Source organism: Myxocyprinus asiaticus, chromosome 2 (assembly GCF_019703515.2).
Source record: "Myxocyprinus asiaticus isolate MX2 ecotype Aquarium Trade chromosome 2, UBuf_Myxa_2, whole genome shotgun sequence".
NCBI lineage: Eukaryota > Metazoa > Chordata > Actinopteri > Cypriniformes > Catostomidae > Myxocyprinus > Myxocyprinus asiaticus.
Genome location: NC_059345.1, coordinates 8,570,035 through 8,597,372, shown reverse-complemented (window position 1 = coordinate 8,597,372; position 27,338 = coordinate 8,570,035). Strand labels below are relative to the sequence as shown.

Sequence of the window (27,338 nt, the reverse complement as noted above, 5' to 3'; positions counted from 1 at the left end):
AATATATAAGTGATTTGTAGTGTTTCCCATTCATTTTCTATGGCGGTCACTTTTGACAGTATAAGTGTAACTTTTTCCTCTACCACTTAGACTGATCAAATCAACTCCAGTTTCTTTGTGTGTGTTCAGATATCAAATGGACACAATGTCACCAAGTCTCGTAGCTGTCAGATAAAAGAAAACCAGTTTTATTGAAGAAACAAATCTGATTTCGGTCAAAAATGACCGAGCAGTGCATGAGGGTTAGGAGTCAAACTTTAATGAGGAAAAAATTACTGAGTGCACCTTTAAGCTAATTGAAAATAGCAAAAGTTTTCATAGACAGCTGCTGGTCGAAATATACTTTAGTGTCCTGACAGGGGGGTGGCACTCGATACTTGGCTGATATCAGTTCTGTTTGTGCTCCTCCTCCTCAGCTTAATGGCAGCGGGACAAGCAGCAAGCGTCGGCACAAAGTCCGAGCGACAAACTGCCCGCATGAGGGGTGTTGCAAACGACCCGTGAGAGCGCGCAGCAGACGCAAAGTGGACGCTGTCCAGGGAAACTGAGAGATAAAAACGTGGATTTTATCGTGGGGAAACCCATAACATTAAATCTTTACAAGCAGGGCGGCGAGCCAAAGCAGGTGTCTTCTTCTCTGCAGGCTTCTTCTCGAGGCGCACCGTCTCTTGTCTTGTGGTTGTTGCAGCGCGGAATCGTTCAAGGAATCGTTGTTTTTATGTCAGTTTTGGTCACGCGGTAAAACAAAACTGTTATACATGGACAGAAAACACTCGTTCAAACCTCTCTCGAGTTATTCATTACAATAATTGTTCTGCCATTATTCATGCTTGGTTTACCGAGTAATACTACAAAAGAGAAGAGGAATACTTTGAAGTAGGTTGTAGCTATAAATTAATTAATTTTGTGGACACCACGTGAAGGGGACGTAACACACTCAACTTGAGCATCGGACCTTTTCAAAAGACTCGTTCGTACAACACTTTGGGAGTCCACTTCTGCAACGCTTAAAACTTGCTGAGATACATTGAAGAAACCATGCGCTTCTGAGGAGGTGGACAACAAACTAGAAGAGACGCCAAAATGATATTTTCTTTCATTTAAATAGCATACAGTTAGATTTAAACCTTTAAACTTTTATTTACACCTTGAAGAGGAGCCATACCTCAGTTGCACATTGTTTTGAAATCAAATGCATTGGGTTTATATGATTTAAATTCAGTGTTGGGTAAGTTACTCTAAAAAAAAGTTATTAATTTTCTAACTACTAATTACATCTACAGTGTAATTAGATTATTGTACTAATTGCTCTGTCTGAAAATTAATTGCATTACTTATTACTAATTACTTTCTAAAACCCTGATCAACCTCGACCAGATGAAAAATACAAGGATAGACTTGAAATTGTTCTTTTAATTCTTCCAAATAAATCATATAAAATCAAAGAAATTATTCATGAACTGGCCAAAGAATTTAAGGGAGCAGCATTAAATTAGAAAACATACATTTTAACAGTAGACGATAATTTAGATTTTTAAATTCACTATTGTTTTATATAGAATTGTTATATAGTCTATACAGTATTTAACGTAATTACATCAGAAGTAACTGTAATTACTGAAAAATTAAGAGTAATCCCTTACTTTTTCAATGGAAAAAGTAATTTACAGTAATTAATTACTTAGTAATGCTTTACACCAAACACTGTTTAAATTACAGACAGTTTGATTCAAACCTCTTTGGTTACATTTAAAAAAAGGAGATTCCATTACTACAATTGATTCATCAGCGGTCAGTTGGTTTCCTCATCCCGCTGAGAATGGCAGTATTATGGGATGACCCGTTCACGTTGCTGTGGAGACGGACTGTAATCTACTCCATTCTGGTGATGTTGATGAGTGGCGTGTGCACTTTAGGAGATGAAGACTTCACTGGAGAGGTGATTATTTCATTCAAAAGTCTTTTTATTATTTATATAATGTACATTTTTGCACCACAAACTGATCGTTTAAACGAACACGCACAAGAAAGCATTAACCGTGATATGGTTATGTGTGTTAAACCGTAATGTGCAACTTGCCAGGTTACAATGGGACACAGCTTTATTGTTTACAACAATTAAATGTCATCAAATGTTATGCTTAAACGTGTCTCGTTTGGAAGGCTACATCCTCTGGAGGTCGCATTTGTAGGCTGCATACGTCTCGTTTCATTTTTTTTTTTTTAATCTATTGTCAATGCCTTTTATGTATATGCACTTACCTTTATACAATTGTTAACCTTTTTTGCATTCCCAATAAAAAAAATAAATAAAAAAATGAAACGAGACAGCCTTGATGACATATGCGGCCGACAATGCGACCTCCGGAGGACGCATCCTTCCAAACGAGACATCCTTCATATCAAAATCTGCTGGTCACGTGGGACTCTAGTATTTTTTTTATTATTATTATTTATTTATTTATTTATTTTTTGCAGCTTGTTCACAAGTTTGGTGATGTAATTGTTGGCACAAACCATTTTTAAAAAAAGATAATATTTAGACTATTAAAAAACAGCAAGTGTTGGAAATGCTAATTTGGGAAACCTGGTTTGGTGCAATTGGGGCTGCTGACTGTACAAGCAATTTTGTCATGTAACAATAAAGAGACAACTATTTTTTTTTACAACATAATTAAATGTCATTGTACATTATTATAACAGAATGTGGTGACAGAGAGTGTACGTGTTTTTCTCCCTCAAATTTGATGCACTGTGTTTTTTCCTCGAGTCGATCCCCACAGCTTATTTCGCTCCAGTTCAAAGGTTGTTTTTAAAGGGATAGTTCACTCATCTCATCATTTACTCACCCTCATGCCATCCCAGATGTTTATGACTTTCTTTCTTCTGCAGAACACAAATGAAAACTTAGAAGAATATTTCAGCTCCGTAGGTCCATACAATGCCAGTGAATGGGGGACACAACTTTGTAGCTAAAAAAATCACATAAAGGCAGCATAAAAGTAATCCATATGACTCCAGTGGTTAAATCCATATATTTAGAAGCGATTTGATAAGTGTGATTGAGAAACGGATCAATAGTAAATTCTTTTTTTACAATAAAATCTCCTCCCTGCCCAGTAGGTGGTGATATGCACAAAGAATGCAAATCGCCAAAAATAAAAGAAAAACAATGTGAAAGTCGAGATTTATAGTAAAAAGGTCTTAAATATTGATCTGTTTCTCTCTCACACCTATCATATCTCTTCTGAAGATATAGATTTAACCACTGGAGTATGGATTACCTTTATGTTGTCTTAATGTGCTTTTTGGACCTTCAAAGTTCTGGCCACCATTCACTTGCATTGTATGGTCCTACGGAGCTGAGATATTCTTCTAAAAATCTTTGTTTGTGTTCAGCAGAAGAAAGAAAGTCTTACACATCTGGGATGGCATGAGGGTGAGAAAATGAGAGAATTTTCATTTTTGGGTGAACTATTCCGCATGCGAATGGTTGTAATATCAAAGAGCAAATTAGAAAGTTGCTGTATACAGTAGCAATGGTAAACTTTTTTTAAACACCACAATCCCTGCCTCTTTTAAGGGCAAAACACAAAATTTTAATATTATGTCACAGGTCAATTTTTATGTTTGAAGACTGGTAGGCAGTAGAGCTGCTTGCCTTCTGTGTGGTTTGAGGTTTGTTAGTGGTATGCCACCCTATGTATGTAGTGCTGCACTGGTCCAAACCCTGTCATTGGTGGTCTGGCACTGTGAATGGAGACAGACAGGAGCAAAACAGCTTAATCAGCTCACTGAATGTATTTATTTATCTGCCCAGGGATGTCAGATGTAAATTAGCCATCTTGGCTAAATCTTGCATGTTATACATCGACATGATGTTAATTAATGTGTATGGTCCTTGATTAAATTAATACAAATATGTGCATTTTTAAATTTTCTTTAATTTAGGCAGCAATCCTCATTTTGATCCTTTCAGGTCTCTGTTGTCTTCTTAAGCATTTAGATTGGGCTTGACCCAGAGTAAAATGCATTAAGATGAAAAGATTGCTACTTAAACTCATTCTCATCCCATCTCCATGACAACAAGTGCACCAGTGGGCTGGATGTCTGTTGTCAGTGATGAACTTCACTTAGGCATTGAGTCATCCTCAAACCGGACAGTTGCAACCTGCAGTTTTCTCCAGTCTGCATTAGTACTTGCATCCTGATACTTTGTTTTTGTGGATTGGGTCACTAGATTGATTGTGAGAGGAGAGGGAAAAGCTTTGAATTAAGTTTTTACCTTTACTGAAAATCTGAGGAATGCCATTGTAGTTTCTTCCAGCACAATTGTTTAGGAACTGAGACTCATTAAACTCTGTCTTGAATTTCCTTTAGTTCTGAAGGATCCGGTTTGTTCATTGAACCTTCAGGAGGGCATTTGAATAATTTTTGTACTGATCTTCGAGGGCTAGGCCTAAAACCTATAAGCATGGTTTATTGAAGCCAGTTCTTTAACAAAGCTCTTTGTTTGACTTATTCCTTCATTTGTTGAATGACAGCAGATAGGCCTGTACACGCCACAGTTGTGGATGGATGGATTCCTGTATGGTCTACAGATTTGAGGATTGTGTGTGTGGTGAGAGAACTTTAGGTTCACAGATTCTTAAATGCAGTTCCTACACAATATGCACAAGTATAGTATGCATGCATTCTGTTTTTTTGTTTGGTATATAAGGTTTAAATGCTATGATTATTGAGTGAAGTACATTTTTTCATAAATAAATCGTGCTGGTTCTAATTACTTGATTTTATTAGGTGTAGCTCAAGAATGAAAAGAAATAGCCTAGTTCACCCAAAAATGATAATTCTCTCCTCATTTACTGACCTTTATGTCATCTCAAACTCTAATTACTTTCTTTCCTCTGCAGAACACAAAGTCATTTTGATGGCGATATGAGGTGTTTTTGTCAATGCAGTGTAAGTCAATGGGGTCCAACACTATCAAGCTCTAAAAAGGACATGAAGCTAATTCATGTGACTCAAGTGGTTTACTTAATGTCTTCTGAAGCGATATGATCGTTTTGTATGAGAACAGACCAAAATGTAACTCCTTTTTCACTGTACATCTTGACATGTGCATGAACACTTGGTGTGTTCATGATTTGAAGCTCATTTACACTTCCTTGCACTTGCCGCCTGGGGACTGCAGGTGTCAAGATTTATTGTAAAAAAGGAGTTACATTTTGGGCTGTTTGGGTGAACTATTCCTTTAGGGAAGACTTCCCTTTACAGACAACTAAAAAAGTCATTGAATATTGGAATTACAAGGTTTTTCCCTTTGGTGTTGATCATCAGTTGCAAACTTAAAGGGATAGTTCATCCAAAAAAAGAAAATTCTCTCATCAGTTACTCACCCTCATGCCATTCCAGGTGTGTATGACTTTCTCAACTCTGTAGGTCAATACACTGCTAGTGAATGGTGGCCAGAACTTTGAAGATCCAAAAAACATACAAAGACAGCGTAAAGTAATCCATATGACTCCAGTGGTTAAATTAATATCTTTTCAAGCGATATGATAGGTGTGGGTGAGAAAGAGATCAATATGTAAGTTTTTTTTTTTTTTTTTTTCTCTATAAATCAACACTTTTACTTAAATTTTTTTTTTTTTTTTTTTTTTGCGATTCATGTTCTTCATGCATATCACCACCTACTGGGCAGGAAAGAGAATTTATAGTATAAAAGGACTTAAATATTGGTCTGTTTCTCATCCACACCTTCCATATTGCTTCTGAAAACATGGATTTAACCACTGGAGTCTTATGGATTACTTTTGTGTTTTCTTTATATGCTTTTTGGACCTTCAGAGTTCTGGCCACCATTCACTTGCATTGTATGGACCTACGGACCTAAGATATTCTTCTAAAAATCTTCATCAATGTTCAGCAGAAGAAAGAAAGTCTTACACATCCGGGAGGCATGAGTTGCATAAGTAAATGATGAAAGAAATGTCATTTTTGGGTGAACTATCCCTTTAAGCTTGTGTGTCTGTTCACAGCACAAACATTATAAAGGCCGGCATCAATGTTACTTTCATTTTTTTTCTTGCATTATCTTTTTCTCACTGATATTCTTCCTTTTCAGATAACTTTATCTATTCACTTGACAGTTGAAGTTCAGATATGGTCCTATCTGGATATGTCCCTGTTGATAAAGGCAAAGCACAAGGATGTTTAGGAGGTTGGGACTGTAGAGATTTTGGCTTGCTCCTCTATACTGCATGTGATTGGTGAATGCAACAGCTGTTTTCTAAATAGGCCACAAACAGAAACAGTTAAGTTATGGTCAGGCCTGCAGGGCTCCCAGGCAGTTGAGGAGCAACAATGAGACTTCTTGTGTTCAGCTGACTGTATTCAGAGGTGCAGGGAAAGATAGAAAGACAGGAAGAACTGAGAATGAGGCATTGGAGGGGGGTTTATGAGGACTGTAGTACACAGGGAGCCGACTATGACTTCCTGAAACCTTATCACTGGCCGGCTCCTAACTTCTGGAACACCAGTTTCTCCATGGAATATCTGGCACGGTGCATTCTTGTTATATCACATGTCATGGCATGCTGTCCTGTTGAAAAGACCAGCAATTTCCAGGTCCAAGCTGGTCCAGGATTGTTGATGCGATGAACCATGCTGGTCTTTTCAGGAGTGTTTGTGGTGGGTCTGGGCTTCCTCACTATGACTGCGAGGGATAATGAGACATGATTGGACAAGGAAATGGCATTAACTTCTAATTGTGTCCACATCTCGGTGGACGACTTTGACTTAGGACTGGTCTGTTTCCTCTGTTATTAAGAACCAGGGCCACAGCTCAGTTACTGCAAGGTCAAGGCCTTTTCCAAAACCAGCCTACATAGGCAACTGCCTTCTCAGCAGCATCTTTACTGAAATTGAACCTCAAAAGTGACTGATTTGAATCACTCTACATTGGCCTATGATGCCTTTAAAGGGATAGTTCACCCAAAAAATTAAAATTCTCTCATCATTTACTCACCCATGTGCCGTACCAGATGTGTATGACTTTCTTTCTTCTGCTGAACACAAACAAAGATTTTTAGAAGAATGTAGGTCCATATGATGCAAATGAATGGTGGCCAGAACTTTAAAGGTCCAAAAAGCATATAAAGCCAGCACAAAAATAATCCATACAACTCTAGTGGTTAAAACCATATCTTCAGAAGCGATATGATAGGTGTGGGTGAAAAACAGACCAATATATATGTCCTTTTTTGATTAAATCCCCACTTTCAAATTTTTTTGTTTTTGGCGAGTCACATTATTCGTGCATATTGCCACCTACTGGGCAGGGAGAGGAATTTATAAGATTTAAAGATTTAAATACATTTTATATGGAGCTAATGTAGATGTTCTGATGTTGTACATGTTCATTTGTGAACAAATCTGTTTAAAACTATCCAAAAACACAGGATTTCGATAAACTTACATTAGAAAAAATTATGTCTGATAATTTTGCAGACGGCAACAGTTGTTAAAATCAGATTGGTAAGTAAATTTTTTTTAAAGGTTGGGCTCAGTGAAGGGTCAATTAAGCCTTTCCGGACGGGATTAGTTTTAAATGGGAATGTGGGGTAATGTAATGGGAATGTAATTACCAAAGTTTCACAATTCTTCCCATCAGAAGCGGTCATATTAAATTGTTTTTTTAACTGTGCCAGCAAAGATTACATCGCCTTTTACCTTCTATAAAATGCCCTGAAAAAATAACCTCAGGTAAAGGTAGTCCGCATAGAAAACTACGTTGAGGTTTAAATGTGTTGTTCGGACAGTTCAGCCCCGCATTTCGGAACATAATTTCCAGAAGGACAAATAAAAATTAAATGACGTGAACAGATTGACCATTTTTTTAAATTCAAGGCTTGCTAATGTCACCAGTTCTGTTGTATTTTGCCAGATATTCCAATCAATATCTACTAATAATCCCAAATAGACTCGTGTTTGAAGCTGAAGTATGTAATTTTTTCAGTGTTAAAATACTTTCTTCTACCCCAGCTTAAAATGCAGAGACAACTACAAGCCATTCATAGATTCATTTTCTCAAAAACTGTAAACACTGTGGGGCAGATTCACTAAACAGTTGCGCCACATTTGTGCGTGGTATTTCGGCGCAAATACCTACATCTTATTCACTAACAACCCGCAATCATGTTTAGCAGGTGCAATCAGCTCTGAAATTGCACTGTACCTTCAATATTTAACTGAAGTCATTGTCTTTCCTTTCCGGGCTAACACGCCTCCTTTCTATGTAAATTAGGCTCATTAAAGATTGCACTTCATCCTCAAAACCCTTTGCAGTTTGCCCTGCACAATCTACATTGCGCTATTAACGCCAAATGAAAGTAGGCGGTAAAATGAATTTTATTTAAAAGAGATATTTGTGAACATGCTCAACCGATCATTTTAGCAGTAATCAAATAAATATCAAATGATGTTATAACCTGGCATATATCCAGATGTGTGGTGTCATCAAGCACACGTTCTGCATATCTAAGAGGTGATCAAAGTGTCTGGATCAAAGTGATGCTGTTCAGTCCGGGCAGGGTGCGGCATACTCGGCTATATTGCGCTTAGAATTGGGCCGCAAGATCAGAATTGCATGTGCAAATTGCATTCAGCAGCGATTTTGTGGGCACATTTGCACCATATCTGGATCTGCATAAGTCCTTTAGTGAATCGAGCGCTAAACGAGCGCAGTTAGCGCTTGCAAAAAACAGTGCTTTTAGTGGCTGCAATTAATTCTTAGTGAATCTGCCCCTGAGTCTCTGTGGTGCTATAAGAATTCTATAAAAACTGTGTTTTGAGCGACCTGCTTGGACCCGCCCCAACAACATAACCAATGGCGTGAGTTGGGGGCGGGACTATCTGACTGTTTGACCAACAGCAGACAAGGGGCGTATTCTGAAAGCTTTTTTAAAAACATTGTTTATTTTTGCAATTCCATTCAGTGGCGCTAGTGTCGCAGGAATATCATACTTCAGCTTTAATATTTTCTGCATAATTAATCAGCACATTTTCTGATACATCAGTTACTTGTAATGGCAGTGTACAAATGCAGTTCACTCACACGTCTCTGCGATTTCTTCAGATATTGCTCATCCCATGCAAATTGACAGTTAACATTACAGACGTCTGCAGTAGGAATTAATTTACAGACATATGTCCTGAAACCTAATCCTGTCCGAATAGGACTTTAGTGTTTAGTTGATTTATTTTACTTAAATAGCAATCTCTTTTGCTGATACTTCCACCTACTGCTAAGAACTCTTCATTTAATGGTTCATTTAATTTAGTTTGCTGCTGCTTTTGTCATTGATTAAGGTTATTGATTTTAATCAGATGGAAAATGAAATTGACTACTGATTGATGCACTTGGTCATTTGACCTTGCTTGAATCTCATTTCACAAATGCCTGCCTTTATTGCCTACATGTATGTTGGATTTTCAGTGCACTGGATTGACAAACTCAGTCCCTGAGGCCCAGTAGCACATTAAGAGAGAGCTAAGACAGAAGGCCATATGAAGTTAAAATGAAATTTGTCATGCACCTGAGCCAGGATCCTGTCTGTTTTGCCAAAACCAAGTCTGCTTTAAACTTATTCCTCCCCTCCTCCGTCATGTTCTGTTTTCCTGTCTTCCTCTTAACCTCTTTACTTGATCTTGTTCGCTCGCTCTCCATACCCTCGTGCTTAACCAAAGAGATGGCATGCACCCAAGGCTTAGGAATAATAGCACTCTAGTCGTTACAGTTTTGGCTGACATTGTTCAGGACAGACATGCACACAAGCCCGAGTCTTTTTACAGCACACTGTGAATCACAGGTTCTTAGAGGACGTGCTGTTGGCAGGCACTCTCAAGGTCCCATTGAGGTAGCGGTTGGCACAGTGGTTGATGGGAGAGAAAGATGTTTCTCCTTGCCTAGCGCTTTGCAAAGCCTTGCTCTGTATGCATGACATGGGGTGTTGTGATGGTGGAATAGACGCTGGAACACTTTATGGTTTAAAAGCAGACCTTTGTTCATCTCCAGCACTGGAGCGCTTGGCATTCGTGCCAGCGCCCATCAATAAATATGTAGCAGAAAGATTTCTGGTGCCATTAAGATTCAGAATCTGAAAAGGTTTTCATTGGCCAGCCCAGGTCAGATTGATTCTGCTAGGAATTTGACTTGGCAGACTTAGCACTGGACAGATATGAAATAAGAAATACAGGAAGTATAAGAAAAAAGGGGAAAACTGTTCTTGAATACTTAAAGCTGATGTGTAATTTTTTTTCAATGTTAAAATTCTTTCTTCTCAACTTAATGTGCAGAGTCAGGTATAAGTAAGCCATTTGTAGGTTGATTTCACCTATAAGTATAACATTATGTCTTTGTGGCACTATCGAAGCATTCCCTGTCTAGCCCGACACAGCAACATTGAGCATGTTTACATGTTCACCAAGAGGCTGATAACTATCAAAAATCAGCTTATTCAAAAGATGTGACAATGCAAGAAAAACACGTTAACATGAGACTTGAAATCATAAGGTTATTCTCTGCTTTTGATTTAAAAACGTAAACAATTATACCCACAACTCTTGTGCACATCGGATAAGCCAGTAAAAATGCTGCTAAAGATGTTTAAAAGCAGAGCGAAATCGGGGTGATGGGCAAAATTCTAAATTTGTGGATCGGTTTTTGCTTAAACTGTATAGGATTTACTTCGATCAAGGAAAGCCATTTACATGGCCACACACATTTTCGGTTACTAAACATAATCAGTGTAAGATGTAAACGTGGTCATTGTCTTGACCAGTGGTGTGAGTTTGGGCTGGGACTGTCAGTTTGTACGACCAATAGAAGACGTTTTCTGCAATCAGTTTAAAAATCGTGATTATTTTTGTAATTTCTTTTGGTGATGCTATAAATTACACACTTAATTTTTTTAATCAAGTAAATGTATACAGATAATGAGAAAGAGAGAAGTATAGTTGTAGAGATTGATGGAAAAGGAAAAAAGAAAGTTCTCTTATGAGCCAGCAAGCAGAACACTACAGTAATGTCTTTCTCCTTTTGTGGGTGTACACACCCTCCCAACTCTCACCCTGTTTAAAGCCCCATGGTTCTGAGTGACTGAAAGGAACACAGTCTTATCTGTGGGTAATGTGTGTCTGGCACTGAACAGCCCTTTAGCACTTCCCTCTCTCACAGTTTCATGGCAGATACAAAGAGGATTGTTCTAGGGGAGAGTACTTGAGTAGTTAAGAAAAAGGTAGTTAACTGAGTTCACATGGACTTTTTTCAACATCAAGAAAGGTTAGCATTTATATGAATGTGTAAGGGAAAATGTATATTTTTATATCCTGTAACTTGCTATCACTTCTTTAAACTGCTTTTTGCAGTTTACTTGAACAGTCCTTTGGTGGGACAAATTAATTTGTTACAACTATTGCATGTAGTCTCTCAATTAATATAGGTCATAAACTCTGTGTGAATGATATTTATACAACCAGTAGGAATGTCTTAATATATTGATACATCAATTTTAGTTAATGTAAATTAGAAGCCTATTTTGCATGCTTTCCAATTCACTCTGTTGGCCTCTGTTTAACAGTCCGGTGTAATAGCATTGGGAGACCACAAGAGGCTGGTTGCGGTCAGGAAAGGCAGAAGTATCACTCACACACACACACACACACACACACACACAGCATGAGCTTTACACTTTATATATACTAATACACAATATATCATCCAGTAATGAATAGAGTAAATAATTTTTGTCCTTTGATATTGATTTGGGTCGAACTTAAAGGGGTCATGAAGTGCTTTTTGTTTATAAATTTATTATCTTCCCTGAGGTCCAATGATAATGTTATAAAAGTTTTTGTGCACCAAAACAATTTAGCAATATATGATCATTTTACACCCTGTTTTTGTCCCTCTGTCTGAAATGTTCAGTTTTGGCCTAAGCCCCTCTTTAAAACTTCAGTATAAATGCCCACTGTTCTGATTGGCTAACATCATGCAGCCCCTCAAATTCGGCAAACTAAATCAAAAGAAAATGAACCTCGGTATTATAAAACAAAATTGCAGGGTTTACACAACACACATCCAACACATTGCATCTGAATATATTATATAAACTGTACTTCTCAAGCACAACTGTTAACATGGCACCATAAGCTATCAAACAGTCATGACATTTGAAATATTCATGAATGAAACGGTTTACTTAAGTTTTTGAAGTGTTTTTAACTGCCCCATCCTTCAATAGTTCCTTTGCAAAGCTTAAATCATATTATGACTGGTTCACAAGCAATCCACACTGACATGAGCCGATAAAAACCTAATACATCATCATAGTCCAAAGCATGGTGAAATTATGCGCACTGAGGTGCACATTGCCGGAAACACACCGAAACGGTCAAAGACGTCCATCGTCAAAGACGTCAATCATCAAAGACGTCCTATGTTTACATACACCAACAATTAAAAATAGTGCAGATGGACGAGAGAATGCGTCCATGACATGTTTGTGCTCAAAGCAACACAGGCAGCAGCTGAATGAAAAAGGATTGCTTCTCCCTTTCAGAGTTGTAACTTGACACTGTATCTTTTAAAAGCGGCAAGATACAATGCCAGTGGTCAAAGAGACTGTCTAGTTCATGTTTATATACAAAATAATTCAAAATAGTCTAGATGGGTCCCCTTAGGTGTTATGTTAGGAATAGTTAGCCACGGAAGGCCTGCTCTCTTGACTTGAGCTGTGCGCCAGTGGGTGGGGCCAAGGGTGCTATGATGCATGTTGTGGGATGTGTAAATACAAATAAAAATGTTTCATGACGTCACGAACAGACAGATTTCAAAACGAGACGTTTCAGCAGGGTGGTAACAATAAATGCTCTTTTTAGACTGGGGAGGAATATTTGAGTTCTGAAATTTACAGTATGTTTTTATAGTACAGTTACCTCTTATATGTCTAAAATATCAAGGAAAATTGTATTCTACATTTTGTGACCCCTTTAATGGAAAACTATGCAAGTTGAGATCTGTAGCACTTGTGATTTTTCTTTCCTACGGGAAAATCTGTCTTGTGTAGGATGTCCCATTACTGCCGCCACAGGGCAAGCTCAACAATGGGAAAGACTAATTACATAATTTGTGCTAATTACCAAATTAAGCATGATAAGCAGTGGGAGTTGCCATCTACACTGCACATCATAGCAATGAGTTGAACCCTCACCCCCACTTCACCCGCTTTAATGAAACCACTAGACCCTCTGGCATTTTGGAATCCCCCACCACATCCAACAAGTGGGCCAGATGTCACTGGAGTTTGGGCCTCATGCATGTCTTTGCCCTGAGGAAGATCTCTGCAGCAGTGAGGGAAGAGATTCTTTTCTCTGCTTCCAAGGGCTAATAAACTGGCCGCACCAGCTGGTGCCATCGCGATTCAATCTGTGCTCACATCTGCCTCAAATGTTCACACATATTCTGGGCCAGTATTAGGTGTCGCTTATAACAGGTTTAAAACAACTTATAACTTTCAGTCTGTGACAATATCTTCTTTCTCTGTCATTCTCAGGGATGTGAAAGACTGATGTTCCATTCAGTTGTCGTGGTCTTAAAGGGTAATTTCATACATTTATAAAAAAAAAAAAGTGTGCCCAAAAAGTCAATTTTTTTTCATGACATTTTCCACCCTTTCCCTGACCCTTAGAATTAAACGGGTCATTTTGTTTACTGCTGTGCCTTTTAAAGAGTCCTATGCAAACACTGGGCTTGGGATCAATGCCTTTTTCACACATAGATATTTGGAAGATTTTCCCAATGATTATTTATATATATGGATTTTTTTCCGATATACTTTGGGCTGCTCATTTCACAATAGACTTTATCTTTTCAAAAAAAAATTCCAACACAGCTTTGGTAAAATGTGAGCGGCAGGGTAAATTAAAGGGACACCGGATGCATCTGGAAGACAACATGGCGTTTTCTAAAATTCGAAACAATAATTTTCTACGAAGGTATGCACACACCGCCAATGCTCAACGTCAAAATTCAGAAGCGCCAAGGAGCTCAACTCGCATAGTTTTCCATTAAATTCGGCCCAAATCTATATCAAAGGACAAATATTATTTACTCTAGCCATCGTTGGATGATATATTGTGTATATGGATCTTTTATATGGTCTGCACAATGTATTTTCGTTACAAGTATGTCTTTTTATGGTTTGATAGCTTTAATGAAAGACCTATTCAACGCTTCATACAGAGACATTGCATAATAAATGTTGCCATCTCTATTTGTTCAGTTTGCATGGTTAAACCAGTTTCATACACTAACCTGCAAACTCATCAACGTCACTTTGTTCATTCTTGAAGAAGTACAAAAACCTTTGTAACTTAGACTGCCATATGCTGCACCGCACCCACTGTACAAATGGGCCTCAGTTTATTCCTGGGAGGCAGCAGAAGCCCTAACCCCGCCCCTTCCTTATCCTAACCATATGGAGTCTGTAAGGCTAAGTACCCTGCAAGGAACAACCACAGGCACCTTTCTCTCATAACACTGCACCGCATCAGTTTGTCCTGTGTGTGTGTGTGTGTGTGTGTGTGTGTGTGTGTGTGCTTCAGTAATTCTTGTGGTATCCCAATGCTATTATGCCTGTTAAACAGAGGCCAATGGAGTGATTTGGAAAGCAAGCAAAGTGGGCTTCTAAATTTGATGTCTGCTAATTTTAATATATCGATGCCTCAAATATACACTACCGGTCAAAAGTTTTGAAACACTTGACCGAAATGTTTCTCATGATCTTAAAAATCTTTTGATCTGAAGGTGTATGCTTAAATGTTTGAAATTAGTTTTGTAGACAAAAATATAATTGTGCCACCATATTAATTTATTTCATTCTAAATCTAAATTTTTTTTTTTTAAATTGATGACTTGAAACTGAAAGAAAAGCAGCCAATAAGTGCCTAACATAGATGGGAACTCTTTCAATACTGTTTAAAAAGCATCCCAGGGTGATACCTCAAGAAGTTGTTTGAGAAAATGTCAAGAGTACATTTTTGAAAATTCTAGGCAAAGGGTGACTACTTTGAAGATGCTAAAATATAACACAGTTTTGATTTTATTTTGGATTTTGTTTAGTCACAACATAATTCCCACAGTTCCATTTATGTTATTCCATGGTTTTGATGACTTTACTATTATTCTAAAATGTGAAAAAAAAATTAAGAATGAGTGTTTCAAAACTTTTGACCAGTAGTGTATATTGATCAAATAAAGTGCCGATCAATAATTGATATATCAATATTTTATGACATCCCTAGTAAAAACCCTAAATGCAATTTTGCTGTTCAGTCCGATATAGTTCGTGCTTCCTCTTTCTTCATTAATGGTCTCTTCGCAAAAACTGGTGTTACATATTGACAGATTCTCAAAATAATCCACACCGAAATATGTAGCACAAACAGTTTACAGGGTTCCCATGGATCCTTAAAAAGTCCTAATGTCTTAAATTCAGTTTTCCCAAATTTAAGGTCAGAAAACATCTTAAATATCTTAAATGATACAACAAGTCTTAATTATCATTTAAAGAGGTCTTAAATTTGGAGGTGGAAAGACAGGAATCGTGATATGGCCTAATGTGAGTATCAAACTTCAAAAGAATACAATTTATTATAAAAGTGCATGTGCTGCATCCTTCAAAGTGAAAATGCGGCACTGTTGTATTTTCTCCAAGCACGAGGGGGCTTGTGAGTGTTTCCTGCTGTTGCAGAGCAGTTCACAATCATTAAGCCATATCGGAAATTTATGACAAGCGATCACTAATGATCAACTGATGATGATGATGATGATGATGATGATATAGTGTTGATGAAATCAGTCCCCAGTGTATTTCAGCTTATATAGTGAAAGTTCTGTTATGAATGTTTTTTTCTTTTTTCCCTAGTTACTGGTATTTTGGTTGCACCATAAACTACATCTGGAATTTAATTCAGTTTGGACTCTTGTAGCCTCTGTCTGGCCCTCCCATCACAGGAAGGAAATACTAAGAACATTTAATAAAGGCTACCAATTTTAAAAACTATTGGTAGATTAATTGCTTTTCTTTCAAAACATTATCGTATGAGCAAAATCCAATATTGGTCTAATATGTATTTATTTATATTATGGTACATAAACCAGTGTGATACATGATTTATTTTGAGATTGTGTGGGTTTGTTTTGGGATGGGGATACAGTATTAATTGTATTTTTTTCAGGTCTTGAAAAAGGTCTTAATGTCTTGGATTTGATTTTAAAAACTCTGCAGCAACCCTGGTTTAGATCAGACTGAAATGAGAAGGGACCTTGTTAAAAATGAATGTCAGCCACTCTTTCCAGGGCTGTTCAGTGCAGCAGTTTTGATCTCATTTGCGATTAATAATTTAAAATATGCAACTGCAAAATTTTAACACATTTGCATGTTCAATATGTGTTGTTTCCTCCTATGAGGAGCACTCAAACTTTAGTTTGCTGTGGATGCATTGTCAGGGTCGTGGTTATGTTCATTCTATACTACGCGCTAGTCCTGCGCTCAGGAACACACATGACAGCCTGCGTGCAAAGAAGAGAGTGGTAGAAACTGATGTGATCAATAGTTGCATAGTGCATTATTCTGTTTGATCACAAAGACTATGAGCATCTACTTGCTTGATTTTCATAGGGTGTAGTGCTTTTGACTCAGAAACACGATTCAGGATCTGAGAAACACCATAGAGAGATGCATTCCTGTAATAGGCTATTCAGATTATTTGTCGGTGGATATTGGTTTTTCATTAAAATATATATGGTAATATATATTACATGGTTTAGTAGCTAAATTGTAGTAGTAAATAAAATTCAAAGAAGTGAAGTTATTTAAAAAAAAAATAATAATAATTTAGACTATTTAGCATGCTAATTAATTATATTTATCACACGTTTGCACATATACAGTGAAATTATTTTTTTCACATATCCCAGCTAAGCTGGGGTCAGAGTGCAGGGTCAGCCATGATACGGCACCCCTGGAGCAGTTAGGGTCAAGGGCCTTGCACAAGGGCCCAACAGTGGCATTTGGGTGGTGCTGGGGCTTGAACCCCCAACCTTCTGATCAGTAACCCAGAGCCTTAACCGCTGAGCCACCACTGCCCTTTAAGTAGGACTGGGTAAATATATATAAAAATATAGATTTTCCGATGTATCGTGATCGTTTGAAAGATCTCGACATTGATTCTTTAATCCCAAGATTGATCTTTCACTCTGTGTGGCAACCCTCTATAATGCAAGTAAATCACATGCATATGCGACCAGATTTAGTGCTATGCAACTGAAAATGTCTATGATTAGCCACTGGCCAGTAACTGTTCAGATTTCACTCACCAGTGATTGAGTAGTATAGAGGCGAAGAAGTTATTAGCACTGAGATTTCACTGCGTGTTGAGAGAAAAGTCACTGAATAAAGTCACGTTTAATACCCATTCTGTTCTAAACAGTAAGTTGTTGATTAAAAGCAACAAAAAAAGACACATTTAATTCTAATCACACATGGATGCGCTAAAGAAACCATGCACATCCTCTCTCATTATATGAGCACTGGCTGATGCCGGTAGTCTTAAAGAGACAGTACCAATTTAGCACGTGCTCTACATATCAATGTAAATACTTGTAAATAGTGAAGTAAACAATAAACATGTAGTAAAAATATAACATAATATATGGAATTTCAAAATATTTATTAATAAAATAGACTGAATTTGACATTTTTTAAAAGCTAAAATGTGACCAATAAGATAAAAACCTAATGATATAATATATTTTGTAAAATTACTATTTTCGAATTGTACCTAGAAAGGTTACCTTGAATGTTAGAAGGTCCCTTTATCATTAAGAGCTTAAGCTGTGAGAGAATTTCTTTCATTTGGAAGCAAAATTGACATTATAACAGAAATATACCCATATGAATAGAAATCGTAATCGAATCCAAATTGGTATTTAATCAAATCGAGAGGTTGTGAATTGGAATCAGGAAATCTCTATTAATACCCAGCCCAAGTGCTAAGAAATTTTAATTTGTGCCAATGAATCTTTTCGCTAACTAGCACCAGATCATTCGTTAGGATATGCAGAGCCGTAGGTGCTACACCCAGCCAGAAATGGCACAAAGTTTCACATTTTACTCTTATTTTGTTAATATTTCTGGTGTTTTGGAATAATAGTAGCTATCCTACCTCTGTAACATCACAGTGACTAAGGGGAGCAGGTTTTTGAACACTGAATAGACCCTGTTGACATGTAAAATTGGGCGGTCATGTCATGATGTATTCAACTATCTGATAATGCTCTAAACATGACATTTTTTCAGTTTAGTTTCAATTAATAGTCTTTTAGGGCTAGGAAGGATGTTTTGAGTCCTGAAAGGTACAGCATGTTTTCATAGTACAGTGACCTCTTGTATTTCAAAAGATCAAGGAGAATTTGATTTCTCGAGATGCATTTTTCTTTATTCATTCTGTCCCTGTTTCTCTCGTAGTCATGGCTGCGAATGTACGGCTACCTCCCACAGGCCAGCAGGCAGATGTCCACCATGCGCTCGGCTCAAATCCTGTCAAACGCCATCAGCGACATGCAGCGCTTTTATGGCCTGGAAATCACTGGAGTGTTAGACCCAATCACCATTGAGTAAGAGACTCACCCCATATCACATGATTTAATGTATCAGCTGCACTGTTAGAGCTCCCTGCTGCAGACATCTCTAATTCTCAGCTGTTGCTGAGCTCATCTTAATCAGACCATTTATTTTTCATGAAGCACTTAAGTCCCATTAAATCTGTAATTGAACACAGCAAAATAGAGTTCACCTTGAAAAGGAGAACCTTAAAGGAATATTTCGGGTTATTATCAACTTGATGTCTACTGTATGGAACTACTTTACTTGGTTGTGGAACGTCTGGTAATGCATTATGTAATTCCTGTGGTTGGAGTATGCATAACTTGAGTTTAGAATTGCATTTAAAATGGGTTGGTGAGTAAATGATGAAAATAGGCGAATATTTTTTTAAGCAGATATATTAAAGCCCACCAGGTGCATAGTGATAGGGAAAAGGGCCTTGTTTTAGCTATTTTTACGGGGCATTATTTTGTGCATGGTTTGTAACCTTTCTTCACTATATTAAGCCATCTTCTGTTCTCTCTCTCTTAAGGGCGATGAAGAGACCCCGCTGTGGCGTCCCAGACAAGTTCGGGGGTCAAATCAAGACCAATGTGCGGCGGAAACGTTATGCTCTCACTGGCCACAAGTGGGACAAGACTCACATAACTTTCAGGTGGGTTTGAATTAAGCTCATCAGTACATGTGTCATACCAATACAAGCCTACTGCAATTTTAATCTCAAATTTAAATTTGTTTCTGTCATGGCTGCAGTATTCAGAACTACACCCCTAAGATTGGGGAGTACAACTCGTATGAAGCCATCCGGAAGGCCTTCAAGGTGTGGGAGAAGGTGACGCCACTTACATTCGATGAAATTCCTTTCCTGGAGGTCAAATATGGCCGTCGAAAGGAGCCCGATATCATGATCTTCTTCGCCTCTGGTTTCCATGGTGACAGTTCACCGTTTGATGGAGAAGGAGGTTTCCTGGCACATGCCTACTTCCCGGGTCCAGGGATGGGTGGAGATACTCACTTTGACTCAGACGAGCCGTGGACCATTGGCTCACAAAACGTACAGGGTGAATCAACTGAGTGTGTTTTGGTATTTAAACGAGTATTATGTGTTCAAAATAAGTTAAACTTCACTGACAGCATTTTTGACCTGCTGTCAGTTACTATGGAAAATTATTTTGCCTTGTCCCTCAATTTGTAAAAAAAAAAAAAGAAAAATGAAATTGCACTTACAGTGGAGGTCTATGGGGGCAAATATTCCAGAGGGTTTAGAAGCAGAACTGTGCAGCTCAGATTTTTGGTTTAAAATTACAATTATTTTTATTTGAGGTGTAAAGTTGTTTAAATCAATCTTTTGAGATGGGCTACTTTTTTAGGTGGGTAAACTTCTGGTTATACACTACAGGTGTAAATGTACCTGTGTTGCTATACAGATACTTGTGTCACAAGTATCACAATCATATGCATCCTCACACAGATACAAAGAGAACGTTCCTCTGGTTATAGCGACTATAAGCGATTCTATCACCCTGTCCTTATGTAAACATATTTTAAATGTATATTCATGGTGCTGAATGCTTTTCTGCTTGGCTTCCATTGTAAGTGCTTTACTGCAAATGCAATTTTCATTCATTTTTACAAACTGAGGGAAGAGTTGGTATTATTTTCCGCTTCAGAGCTTAAGTTGTATTTAACCCACTATATTTAACATGATAGGGTTACATTTTATCTGCAATTTATCATTATTTCATATTTCATAGATCCACTTGATCCACTCCAGTGGTTAAAGTAATATCTTTAGAAGCGATATGATAGGTGTGGGTGAGAAACAGATGAATATTTAAGTGCTTTTCTACTGTTAAGTCTCCTCCTTTTTCAGTAGGTGGTGATATGCACAAAGAATGTGACTTGCCAAAAACAAAAGAAGAATGTGAAAGTGGAGATTTATAGTAAAAAAAAAGGACTTAAATATTTATCTGTTTCTCATCCATACCTATCATATCGACTCTGAAGGTTTTTTAACCACTGGAGTCTTATGGATTACTTTTATGCTGCATTTATATGCTTTTTGGACCTTCAAAGTTCTGGCCACCAATCACTTGCATTGTATGGACCTACAGAGCTGAGATATGCCTCTAAAAATCTTTGTTTGTGTTCAGCAGAAGAAAGAAAGTCATAAACATCTGGGATGGCATGAGGGTGAGAAAAAGATGAGATATTTTCATTTTTGGGTGAACTATTCCATTTACGTTCACTATAAAGTCTTCGTAATGGCCAGACTTTTGTCCACCCAAGTCAGTTGCCAAAATTAAAATCAGCTGCAGACTCCTACAGCTTGTAAGCAAGAAAAAGGTCACATTTGCATGCTTATTTTTTTTTCTTCTGTATTCGCTCTAAATGCTAAACAAGTGAGAGACATGATGAAATAGTGAGAGAGGCAGACAAGCCTAGAGAATAGTGAAGTATTTGATATACAAAAAATGTAGAAGTTAAAAATCTGATTTTAATCACAAAATGAAGTAATTTGTCACATTGTGGGATTGTCATTTTTTTTTTTTTAGTAACTTTTTGGTTAAGGTTATGTCACAGAGGCTCTCTGTCTTTCTCTTCCTTCCTTAAACTGTAGTCACATGAATAGGCTAAAGGTTAATCATGGGATGTCTGGTGTTTGGAATGCACCATTGAATTATTACATCACCACACTTTTGACTAATAACCTGCCATTTCATTCCTGACACACTGTGGACTTGAAACAAAATCATCTCAATGCAACATTCTCTGAGGAAGCATCACATAATACATCTTCATAAGGACTCTATAGGACTTTCCATAGCTTTTTTCCATAAGTTTGTCATGCCTGGCTACAGGATCTTCATTGTTAGGAACCAGTGAAGTCTCGGTCACTGTGTCACAGCTGTGTGGATAGATGTCTCCTAATGGCCTGAAGTTGAATCTTTTAACAATCATGGCCCTCACACAAGAGTGGCTTTGAACGGGGCTGAAGCGTGTGTCTGTGAAAGCCATCATTGATTGAACTGTCTGAAAGCATTAGACATTCAGTAGAACATCTCTTATCTGCACGAAGTTATTAGGCTTAATGATGTTACTTTACTGAAAAAACCTGAATAAGCAACATTACTGTCTGATGACTTCATAAGGCCTTTGTAGAAATGGGTAGGATTGTCTACACTGGCTAAAAATAAGATCCAGTCAGGGTTATAAGGAAGCAGTCAATCAATTTCCCCCTAAAATCAGGCTTTAAAGGAATAGTTCACCCAAAAATGAAAGATCTGACATTATTTACTCACCCTCATGTCATTTCAAACCTGTAAGACTTATTTTATTCTTTGAAAAACTGGAGGAAATGTGAAAATTTGCATTTATAGTAAAAAAGGACTTAAAAATGGATCTGTTTCTCACTCACACCTATCGTTTCGCTTCTGAAGACATGAATATAACTGCTAGAGTCGTGTGGATTACATTTATGTTGCCTTTTATATGCTTTTTGTACCTTGAAAGTTCCTTAGATGATGTATGACATACTTGGTCTTAATTAGATACTAGACCAAGAAATACTATTTTATTTATTAAAATACAATGACACTTTCACAAGAGTTTTGTAGTGTTATTAAAAGAATGTTCAGTGTTCAATACAAGTTAAGCTCAGTCGACAGCATTTGTAGCATAATGTTGATTACCAATTTAATGACTTTCGCATTCATCTAAAACAAAAAGCAAATATAGCGATTACAGTACGGCATTTACAATGGAAGTGAAAGAGGTCAGTCCATTGACTTTAAAAGTATAGCCACGACATGATTTTAGTGTGATAAAATTGCTTGCATGGTTTACTGACATTGTGTTGACATGGCAACAAAGTTGTACTATTGGAAATAACTTTACAATGATATGGTTAGCAAGACGTTCATTATATGTTAAGGTATATAATGAACATCTTGTGGCCATACTTTTGAAACACTGTATTTTAATGTTTATGGACTTGTTCCATTCACTTGCATTGTAAGTGCCAGAAGCTCTTTAAGGAATTAACACTCTGAGAGTGAAACCGCTCGCAGAAACTTTAAATTCTCATCTGTATTGCCTGCATTCGACACCATTATCCGAAATGAGACAGATGACTTGAGCTCCACTGACACTGTCTTCACTCCTATTGGAAGTCGCTCCTCATTTGCATAAATTGTAATTTTTCTCAACTTTCCTTAGTTGCTGGACACGGCCACATCTAGTCGAAAAATGAATGAGGTCATGTCGCTGCATGTGGGAACGGAGCTTTACTGTAACTGCAGTTTTTGCAATTTTTTTTTATAAAAGAGTGACAAGTTTTGTGCGAATCAACATAATGCCACAAATGCTTTTGATTGAGCTTTACTTATATTGAACCCAACATTTCTTTAACTACACGAAAGCATACGTGTAGTTATATGGTCAGAGTGTCAGTTGTTAATTTTATTTTATTTTATTTTTTTGGATCAATTCCATTAAAACAACTGGTTCATAAGAGTAATTTGTTTGTGAATTGGACTACAAGCTGGTCACACTGCATGATTGTTTTTGCGTGCAGTCAGCAAAGACGATGCAAAAACATTGTGGTTCCCAAATCACGTTCAATTCAAACTGCGAGCTCACAATTTGAGTCAAATGCAATTTCTTTCGCGTAAAGAAGCAAACAACGCTTCTGAACAAATCTGATCAGCTAAGGGGTTTTTCACACCAAACACATTTTTGCATCCGTCAATGCCGTGTTTTTATTTTCTATGCTAACATGCGCTAGATGGACGCCTTTGACCGTTGCACTGCGTCTTGCTGTTTTTTTCAGTGTCTCGTGCATCTCATCACATTCAATTCACACTGCCATATCACAATTTGGATGAAATGTAATTTCTTATGCCATGAAGCGAACAACGCATCTGATCAACTGAAGGGCTGTACACATTGAAAGCATTTTTGCATCTGTCTGTGCTTGCTTTTCTCCTGTTTTTCTATGTAAACATGCACTAGACAGATGACTTTTACCATTGCACCTTACTCTTTTTTCAAAGTCTCGCACATCGTATCACATTAAATTAAAATGGCTTAGTTCTTTTGCCGTAAAAAAGCGGACAGCACTTCCCATTTTTGCCGCCTTTTGGCACCTCATGAATCAAGGCTACAGTGGTAAAATGCTGTAGTTAGTACTCCTAGTGACGGTGGTTCTCACGTTGACGTTGCAACCAAATAATAAACTGCAAAGAGAGACCTGCAGTGGCAGGAATCAAACTCTGGTTTAGACTAAGCCAACTGTGAAAACAGCCTGGAAGAGCACATCTTCTTTGCACTAAGCTGGAAGTGACAGAGAAACTCTGGCCCTAGCTCACCGTCCAACCCTCCACACTCTCCTCTTCACTCATATGTCCTGGGTAAATAAGACTCATATGTCCTATTTACCCAGACAACTAAATAGAGCTCCCCTCCCTTATTTTATCTGAAGCTACTGTAGCGCCAGTGGCAAGTTTGTTTAATGTGAGCACTTCAGTTGCATTAACTGCAGCACAATGTAATGCGCCGGCTGATGCGATGCATATCATGTGTCTTCAAGCTAGAGTGCACATAAAGTACAGCTGTGATCTCCCAGATTGTATAAAGATTAATAAGCTTTTGTATTAGACGTTCCCTGCTACTGACCTCAAGTAAATCACCTCTTCACATTGCTGACCAGCAGCTCTCTCTAATACAGCAGCATTTGTTATTTAATATCTCTCTCTCTCTCTCTCTCTCTCTGCAGGTAATGATCTGTTCCTGGTAGCTGTGCATGAATTGGGCCATGCCCTTGGACTGGAACACTCCAATAATCCCTTAGCTATTATGGCTCCTTTCTACCAGTGGATGGACACGGAAAACTTTGAGCTTCCTGAAGATGATCTCCGTGGGGTTCAGCAGATTTACGGTAACATAATTACTTTGATGTCTTCAAAATGATGTATATGTTCTTTATACTGATTTTGAAGGAGATTATCTGTGATTAACTAAGGGGCCGTTCACACAGAGCTCTTTTTTTAACATCTGTCTGCTCTGTTTTGTAATAGAAAAACTATGTAAACCTGCACTAGATGGATGTATTTGACCATTGTGCCGCATCTTGCTGTTTGTATTTTATAGCATCTTGCACTGAAGTGCTGCGTTTTTAAGAAGTCATGTCAAGACGAAAAAAACTTCACATGCATTCGGTTCCATTTGTTGTGCTACATTTAGTGTTTGTTTTTTTAGCACAAGAACGCTTTCAGTATGAATGGCCCTGAAATCAGTCGAAAGAAATGTTTATTCAGAGCTGTGGCTTATTGGCTATCATTAGGGCTGGGTGATAAACCTACAAAATATCTGAAATAATTTTGTTGATGATATCAATTTCAGCAACATCATGATGATTTTTATGCACTTTGGTCCCAATTTATATTATATGTCTTTAACTACTGTGTACTAACATTTAAAATACATACAATACCATGTAATTATTGTGTAACTAAATGTTGTTCTGCAAAATTCTCACAAGATTCACATTTGCTGCTACTGAGGTTGAGGTACGGTTAGGGTTTAGGGTAAGGGTTGGGTAGGTTTAGGGTAAGTGTTGGGTTGGTTAGGGTTTAGGGTAAGGTTAGGGTATGGGTTTGGTAGGGTTAGGGTTTAGGGTAAGGGTGAGGGTTAGGGTAAGGTTTGGTTAGGCTTTAGGGTAAGGGTTAGGTTTAGGGTTAGGGGTAAGGTTAACAGTGTAACTATAGATGTAATTTAATTCAGGTACTGTAAATTTAAGTACAATGCATCAACATGTATTTACATAAGTACATTGTGTTAAATGCTTACTAACATTGTAGGTAAAGACACCTAATAAAAGGATACAATTGATCTTTCTTTTTTTGTCCATGAATTTTCTAAAGACCTTGGCATTAAACTAGTTAATCATTCCTTATTCCTTAAACAGTCCTTCCTCACAATATGCAAGTATGTGAACATTAAAATGATTGATAATAATAGATTGTTGAATAGCGTATCTAATTTAAACTTGTAAAAAATGTAGTACATTTGATTGTATCTGTATATCAGTTTAAACTGTTTTCTGGTTCAGTCTGGTCCAGAGTCCACACGTGCTGTTATAAAAGTGTTTGTTTTGTTATGCTTTGGTTTACACTATGTGGTTTTACTGGCACTCAGACTTATGGTGTAAGATAAAAAATTTTGTTTTTGTGGTAGGTTGGTGTACTTTGCCATTAACATGGCGTGCCTATGAAATACTTCAGTCTCTGTGGACATCAATAATGTTTACAGTAGTTTTTGTCTTTTGTAGGAGGGTAGTTTCGGCTGCGGGGGTGTAGGCCTCATTCCCACTTCAGTAGCAAAAACTCTTGGTCATATCATGGCACATTCACAAATCAGTTTACTATTGCAAGCATTACTATTGTTCATACTTGAGGTTAAGGGTTTGAACAACCTCTTTCATCTGTTTCATCTTCTCTCTCTCTTTTAGGACCCCCTAGCAGTTCTCCCACTCAGGCTCTCCCGACCGTGACCCCTCGGCGACCAGCCCAGCCCGACCCTAGGTACCCTCCTAAGAACCCTCCCGGAGCCCCTCCTCATCGGCCGGACAGGCCTCGAACCACTGACCGCCCAGATCACTATGGCCCAAACATCTGTGAAGGCAATTTTGACACAGTCACCATGCTCAGAGGAGAGATGTTTGTTTTTAAGGTGAGCTGGAGATCTTTGCTATTCCGTTCCCTGATTAAATGAGTGTTGCATTTGTGTCCATGTGTAACTTCTGTGACATCACTAATGCACAGATATTGCTAAGTTCAAAGGACATACTGTAACTTGTTGGCTAACTGTATAATTGAGTGAAAGTCAAGCTGCCTTGCTCTGTGTGTGAATGGTCGTTTGTGTTCAAGATAGCTGAAAGAATCACCCAAAGCTGAATCTAGAACATGTCCAGGTTATATTTCACACCAAAATCAAACGACGAAATAAGAAATTATATTTTTTATAAAGAAAGCCTATTTTTTAGGACTATTAAAAATGTTTGCCATGAAAAATACGCACATTTACTGGCAAATGTTTTCACTAGTTTTGAATATAAACAAGTAAATACTGTAAAAAAAAAATAAAATAAAAAAAAGCCTTAATATCTTATGCAGTTTTGCTACAAGTAAATATATCTTGTTTTAAGGATTTTTAGATATGACTTAATTGACATGAAAATAATGTCCTAAAACAAAAACATCTTAACTGTTCTAAAAATAGGCTTCATTTTCTTTACATAAATTAAGCAATTCCAAATTTTTCACTTTGAATTTGGGGTGAAATATGATTTGGACAAGTTCTTGATGGAAGATTCACACAGCCGCTGTCATGCTCTCTGAATCAGAACAGGTCAGGCTGTGAAACTATAACAGTTTGAGCTGGAAGACCTGACCTGCAGGTAGAGGCAGTCAGGTTGAGTTAGTTTATGTCTGCTCTCAATCAGGCTCTGTTAGGTAATGGGCCGTAAATCCCAAGTGCTGGTCTTTGTTATGGGGCAGAGCTCCATAAAGAGGAAAGGAGCCGTGTCTTTGGAGTCTGGAGTTGATC

General features: G+C 37.6%; 1 protein-coding gene across 3 annotated transcripts in view; it reads left to right on the top strand.

Annotated features, from left to right (window-relative positions):
* Positions 1-434: 434 nt before the first annotated feature.
* Positions 435-27,338, top strand: part of LOC127410156 (matrix metalloproteinase-15-like) — a 41,524-nt gene continuing 14,620 nt past the window's right edge. The window contains exons 1-7 of one of the 3 annotated variants that reach the window (XM_051645273.1): positions 435-1,228; positions 1,790-1,939; positions 18,594-18,742; positions 19,264-19,386; positions 19,485-19,792; positions 24,508-24,669; positions 26,242-26,462. In XM_051645273.1, coding sequence (XP_051501233.1) covers positions 1,820-1,939; positions 18,594-18,742; positions 19,264-19,386; positions 19,485-19,792; positions 24,508-24,669; positions 26,242-26,462 — 1,083 coding nt within the window. In that variant the 5' untranslated portion in view covers positions 435-1,228; positions 1,790-1,819. Of the gene's footprint in view, positions 1,229-1,719; positions 1,940-18,593; positions 18,743-19,263; positions 19,387-19,484; positions 19,793-24,507; positions 24,670-26,241; positions 26,463-27,338 lie in introns of all 3 variants that reach the window. The other 2 variants (XM_051645256.1, XM_051645266.1) reach the window with 2 other exon arrangements.